We start from the raw sequence: 7,083 nt of genomic DNA, 5'->3' as shown, positions 1-7,083 counted from the left end.
GGGGAGGGGTTTGATGGAATCTCATTTAAACCGAGGGGGGATAATCGAAAATATTACGTCAACTTCAAAAAATAGAAAATATTATCGAAAAATTAATTTAAAAAGTTTGACATTGATGTAAATAAAGAAAGAAACGAGAAACTGTAGTCAAGTTTCAACCAATACGTGTGGTTCGTGCTATAGAGCTGCTGTGCGTTGTGGATGAAAGTTTGGAATGGATAGACGAAGAAAACGTAGACATTTCTCTTAACTACCAGAAATCCCAGATTATTTAAATCGAAAAAGTACTTGGGTAAAAAGTTTTGTTTTTACTTTGAATTTTATTTAATTTAAATAAATTAACTATAGTATACCAGAAAGGTTTATTATTTTTCCGAATAATAATAAAAATTTAGTTTAACATATTTTTAGCGTCAATAAGGGGAGATCCAGGCAAATCTTTTCTAAGTGGAAGGGGAGTCTAAATTGATTGAAAAATGGTCCACGTAACTAATTGATGCCCCCTTAAGGAACCTATAAAGTAAATGAAGAAGATAATTGGATTGATGTGATCCAAAATCAAACTAATCCTTTAATTTAATAAAAAAAATAAGAAATTACATTTAAATATCCAAATAGACTGATAAATATTCAGTATAACCAAGTAATTTGGTGAAAATATAATGAAAAAAAATGTTTTACACACTATGAGGGTTGTTTTAGTGGTGGTGAACCCTGTATTCAGTATTAATATCAACGGTTCCAAAACTTCTAAATTAAACTAGAAATTGTGGTAATGAATCTGATTAAATACAAAAATTAGTTCAACTGAATATTTTATTGGATAAATAAAAGTAGAATATTTTTTTAAAACAAAATTTGTAAACAAACAATTTTTTGAAACTTTTATACAATTCTAGCTGTTTTTCCTCTATTTTTTCATTAAACTCATATTTTAATTAAATTAAAAAAGAAAGTTTGTTGAAATATTTACAGATTATTGAGTAAAATCAACTAATTTGGTGAAAATCGGATGAAAAAGAAGCAAAAATTGTATAAAAGTTTAAAAAAAGTTCATTTTTTACCGATTTTGTTTCAAAAAAATTGAATTTAGTTCTATTATTATCTTTTATCTGACTACTTTCATCTAATCATCTAATTTTTTTACCCGAGCAAATTTATTACCATTATTTTTAGAACCATTGGTAGCATTAACACTTGCAATTTAAATATTTGGTCCTTCGAGCCTGCATCGAGTTTGTATCTAACTTAAAATCCTAACAATGTAAAAGGTTTGATGATTTAGAATTTCTGCAACCGTTAATGATATTTATACTGAATACAGTGTTTCCCATCATTAAAACAACTGTTCCAACCAAAATATCTAGTCCTTCGAACCTGCATGTGAGTTTGTATCTAATTTAATGATCAAATAATGTATAAGAACTGTTCCTTTAGTATTTCTGGAAGCTTTAGTGATATTTATACTGAATACAGTGTTTCCCATCATGAAAATAACTCTTCCAACTAGAATATATGGTCCTTCGAGCCGTCACGTGAATTTATATCTAACTTAAATACCAAACAATTTAATAGGGCTACTTATGTAGAATTTCTGGAACAGTTAGTGATATTTTTACTGAATACATTATTTACCACTTTTAAAACAAGACTCGCATTTAAAATATCTGGTCCTTCAAGCCTTGTGTAAATACTATAGTGACCAAATAGTGTAATAGAGACTATCGGTGTAGTTATTTTATGTAAATAAATCAATTTGTGATTCAAAATCTCTCTAATTACTTCCAAACAATATTGAGGTTAAGTTTTTGATAAATTTGAGGGGATTTTCAATAAGATTGTACATAAAGGGATTTTTGAATATAATGTAAAAACTGCATAAATCTTACTAAACGAAACAAATTTCTTAATTGAATAATAGGGTTGAATCATCATATTTTTTTGTACACATTACACTATTATTAATATGAATAATGAGAGAACGGGGTAATATGGGAATGGGGTATTTCGGGTATGGAGAATCAGGGAAATTGCAAACAAATTTACTATGATACAAAGCAAGGGCACTTTCATAAAATAACTTAAACTTTCTCTCTCTCTATATATATAGATTTTTTTATATATATTTATATATAAAAAAATGAAACGTACGACTATCAGTTTGTTTTGCACTTACTTTTCAAGTAATTGGACAGCGTTTCAACAGATGACACAAAAAGGGGGACTCTTACATGTCAAAAAGTACCAATTTAAGATTTAATTTTTTGTTCTTTTTGCATTCAAATTAAATGTGGTATGTTTATGTGGATTTCAAATGGATAAAAGGAAATTTAGTAACTAAAAGATACCATATGGAAAGAATAAAGGGGAGTATATGATTTTTTTTTGATAAATTTAAAATAACACGAAAAAATTGTATTTGATTGATTATTAAACGGTGAAAAAGCACCACAACTAAAAACAAAAAATGTAGAAAAAGAGAAAACTAGTTAGTTGATAAAAATATTTTCTTGAAGCTAAGGAATTTCAAGATTTAGGTATATATAAATAAAAATTACGTTTTGATGATAATAAATTTGATTTTCGTTTATTCCAATATTTGAAACATACATTTTCTATTTAAATGAATGCAAAAATTCCAAAATTAAAGTTACATGCGCGAATTTTTGTTTAAAATAGGTTCTAAAACGAAAGAAAACAAACAAAAATTCTTGAATATTTCAACCAGAGTCCTAATTTTGTGTCAACCGTTTGGGACAGTAAAAGAGGGAAGCCAAGCATTGCTTTTTAAAACGTTTTAAATCCGCACTATCCTGTGTGTCGATAATTCACAACGTCCTCACTCGACCAAAACAAAAAAAAATCAGTCTAATCAAATAAAAAAAACGAAGGTCATATAGTCTTTCTTCTAAATACAGAAGAAGAATTATTTTATTAACACTATATTTTATTTCTTTAAGAGTCTAGTTTCTCTTTTTATAAACTTATATTAAACACAGCACTGCACTATAGGCCAGATCCTAGGGACTTTTTTCAATGACAAATAGATCAAAATCAAAAATAGACGTTTCTTTTGGTTGGTTCAATTCTTCTAAATTAAAACAGTGTTTGATTAATGAAAAATCAATTACTAGATGTAAAAAAATCATTAAAATAATATTTGTGCTAATTAATTCTCTTCTAAAACAGTTATGTTGTTTGTCCAATATATATATATATATATATATATATATATATATATATATATATATATATATATATATATATATATATATATATATATATATATATATATATATATATATATATATATATATATAGGGAAAATTACTACGATTATTCATTTAATAAGAATTTTTTTTCAGTTGTATTTTTTTATTTTGTTTGTATTTTAATATTTGACTTTTTATATATTGTTATTTGAGTTGTTATAAATATTCAAAATCTAATTATTTATTAAATAATTTACAAAAGTTGAAAATTTTTAACAAGTTTTTACTCGATAAAAGTATTTTATAAAATTCAATAAAACATTTTTCATTAGATCAAACACTTTTTTAGCAACAAATTTCAATAAGACTCACATTTCCCGTTAAAAATCATGAAACATCTATTTGTAATTTTTTCCTTTTGTTCGAGTTTTGATTTTTTCGTCCCCGGGATCTGGTCTACTAAGACGACGACGACGCATTCATTGCTCCGAATATACCCGCCGAAAACGATGCCGATTGTTGTTGTTGTTGCTGTTGCTGTTGTTGTTGCTGTTGATTCGATGTTAATCTCGAATGTTTAGGCATGGGCGGTTGGAGGTATTCGTGTCTCGCCAGCGAAAGGACATCGATGCGATCCTCCTTTCTATAAGCCAGACAGCTACGAATAAAACTTTTTGCTTCATTTGTAACCGCCGGTTTGTTTGCGAACTGCACTTCGGTCGCTTTCAATATCGTATTCTCTTCTAAAATGGTCGCTTGCGACTGATTGTGTCCAAAAGGTTTTTTACCGTACAGACACTGATAAAATATCACGCCTACGCTCCATACGTCCACCTTCGATGATATCTTCGGAGGATTCTTGCCCACTACAAAACATTCCGGAGGAAGATACCTGAAACAAAAACGTTTTAAAGTAATGAGAAAACGTAAATACCCACTTTAACCCTATTTACAAATAAAATTTATAACTTTATATAATCAAAATTTTGACATATCATTGACAACCTATGGCTTCAACAAGACCCTCATATAAACCAAAGGATACCAGCAATAAACAGCAGGAGATGACAATCCTTTCGATCAAAATCAATATTTTTGGAGTTGGAGGGGCAAAAGTACTGCCAAAATTGGTTCAAACACGAGAAGAAATTTATTAATCTTAGGGGAAAATATTTTGACAAACAATAATGGCGGATAAAGAGGAAAAGTGAGGTTATTACTGCACCAAAACAATATTTAGTTGTCATTAACAATTTATGGCCTTAACAAGACCTCCATATATAAACCAAAGGATACCAGAAATAAACAGCAGGAGATGACAATCATTTCAATCAAAATCAATATTTTTGGAGTTGGAGGGGCCAAAGTACTGCCAAAATTGGTTCAAACACGAGAAGAAGTTTATTAATTTAGGGGGGAATATTTTGACAAACAATAATGGCGGATAAAGAGGAAAAGTGAGGTTATTATTGCACCAAAACAATATTTAGTTGTCATTAACAATCTATGGCCTCAACAAGACCCCCATATATAAACCAAAGGATACCAGCAATATACAGCAGGAGATGACAATCCTTTCGATCAAAATCAATATTGTTGGAGTTGGAGGGGCAAAAGTACTGCCAAAATTGGTTCAAACACGAGAAGAAATTTATTAATCTTAGGGGGGAATATTTTGACAAACAATAATGGCGTATAAAGAGAAAAAGTGAGGTTATTATTGCACCGAAACAATATTTAGTTGTCATTAACAATCTATGGCCTCAACAGGACCCCCGTCTTTATATAAACAAAGTCCTACAATCGATTCAAAAAGGAAATACATCAAAATTAGATAAAAGTAAATTTTACAAACATTAATGAGGGATAAATTTTTGAAAAATCTATAAAATATTGTTACGAACTAGTCCACGATATGGACCGTGAAGCCGGTCCCGTTCGGTTATACCTGAAGTCTAAAATTTGGCAAGTTCGCCGATTCGCTGCGGCTTGAATGTGTTTTTTATAAACGAAATGTTTAAAGCAATATTTTAGAACTAATTTCTAGAAAGTTCTTTTCATTTATTTGTTTTTTATTTTCTAGCATTATTGAGAAATTCGCTTTGGGTATATAAAATAGTTTGTTTAGCAGCTAGAGTTTATTTTTGACCCTGCCGTTGAAAAATAAATTAAGTATCAAGACAACTATTACAATATTGTATCAATAAAATTATTTAGTATTTGAAAGCCTCAAAAACAAAACAAAAAATGTCAAATTGAATTTAAACTGAAGCTTTTGGTGATTATCACTTACCAATACGTGCCGGCGCCTTGTGACGTCAAATCCATACCGTGATCGGGGTTGTAATTTTCTTCGTCCATCACTTTACTTAAACCGAAATCGGTTATTTTGATTTCGCCACAAACGTTACCTTCAGTCAGCAGGATATTACCCGGTTTCAGATCGTAATGGATCACAGGAGGTTTAATCTCATTCAGGTACTTCAAGGCAGACACGACCTGCATTATTATCGATCTCGCCTCCCTTTCGGGTATCGTTTTATGCTACAAAAATAATTCTCGTTAATATTTAGAAAGGAGAAGAAATGATATTTGGAGGTTATGGTGCTCACCTGCTTTAGATAAAAATCAAGATCGTGTCCATCACAGTATTCTAGTACGGTACAAAATGAATTTGCGTCTATTTCAAACACATCGTATAATTTAACTACTCGCGGATGATCTAACGCCTTATGTATATTGTACTCCCTTAACGCGTGTCTAAAAACAAAAATATGAATATCGGAAACCGTTTAAAAAAATTTTGATCAAATATTAGGGATAATAGAAGGTAAAACGTTACCACTCACTTTATATAGTTGGCTTTCTTATCTTCCTTCCAGTCCTTATTGAGCTGATGCACCTTGCAGGCGACGTACCGTTGTTCTTTGAGATCAAACGCCTTGTGCACTTCGCTGAACCCCCCTTTACCCAATAACATCAACAGTAGATACCTAGAAATTAAAAAAAAACAACAATATAAAAGAAATATCTCGAATTAGTACCACAAATATTTTTATTATAAAATAAGTTCCAGAATATTTGATAACTATATACATATAAGCAAATGGTCTAGTAAAAGAAGAAGAGTCTAATCAATTGAGAAATCTAACGAATTGTCAAAATCAGATTATGTTTATTTAAAAATGGCCGCCGTAGGGTAAACAAAATCAAGTTTATTGGAAACTGCTGGAAAATGAACAGAATTCTGATAAAAACTCTTTTCATCTAATGAAAAGGAGTTAATTTCATTACTCACTCATGTTTGATAAACAAAACAGTGAAACTTAATTTTCAAAAAAAATTAAGTTTTCAACAATTTTGGAATTGATGGAAAACTCAGTCAGCATTATTAAAAGTAGCCTAGAGGGTAGAAAATTATGTAAAATCCATGTAACTGTATAATTTAAGTTCTGAGTTGTTTAATTAGTTACGTTCTGCTTCTTTTTTCTTCTGTAATCTGGCCTTATTCTATATGATTTAGTAGTTATAGAATATTTTGGAATGTTATAAACTTTCTGACTATTTCTGGGGAATTTACTAAAATATTTGAGACACAATTGGAACGGCTTTAAAATCAGCACATAACGAAAGGGAAAGAGGTTGACAGATGAGCTAAGAAAGACGTTAAAGAGTATAAAGTTGATTGCTATTAATTAATAATTGAAATTTTCTATTAAAAAAAATTGTCAAGCATTAAAAAGTTCATATTTTTATATTTTCACAACATAGAGACATTGGAAACTCTAATTATTTTGGAAACATTAAAAGCAGCTTATAGGATATAGAATCATGTAAAACCAATGTAACTGTATGGATTACGGGCCAATTT

At 29.6% G+C, this 7,083-nt stretch overlaps 1 protein-coding gene across 15 annotated transcripts in view; it reads right to left on the bottom strand.

Moving 5' to 3' along the window:
- Window positions 1-3,354: 3,354 nt before the first annotated feature.
- The window catches only part of LOC130443396 (serine/threonine-protein kinase tousled-like 2), a 107,210-nt gene continuing 103,481 nt past the window's right edge, over window positions 3,355-7,083 (bottom strand). For all 15 annotated transcript variants that reach the window (XM_056777973.1, XM_056777971.1, XM_056777970.1 and 12 more), the window contains 4 exons: window positions 6,062-6,205; window positions 5,825-5,972; window positions 5,506-5,756; window positions 3,355-4,104 (listed from right to left, as the gene is read on the bottom strand). In XM_056777973.1, coding sequence (XP_056633951.1) covers window positions 3,672-4,104; window positions 5,506-5,756; window positions 5,825-5,972; window positions 6,062-6,205 — 976 coding nt within the window. In that variant the 3' untranslated portion in view covers window positions 3,355-3,671. The remainder of the gene's footprint in view (window positions 4,105-5,505; window positions 5,757-5,824; window positions 5,973-6,061; window positions 6,206-7,083) is intronic.

The sequence above is a fragment of the Diorhabda sublineata genome, chromosome 4, assembly GCF_026230105.1.
Source record: "Diorhabda sublineata isolate icDioSubl1.1 chromosome 4, icDioSubl1.1, whole genome shotgun sequence".
NCBI classification, from domain to species: domain Eukaryota; kingdom Metazoa; phylum Arthropoda; class Insecta; order Coleoptera; family Chrysomelidae; genus Diorhabda; species Diorhabda sublineata.
The sequence above is the reverse complement of the archived record's forward strand: the minus strand, read 5'-3'. Positions and strand labels throughout refer to the sequence as shown.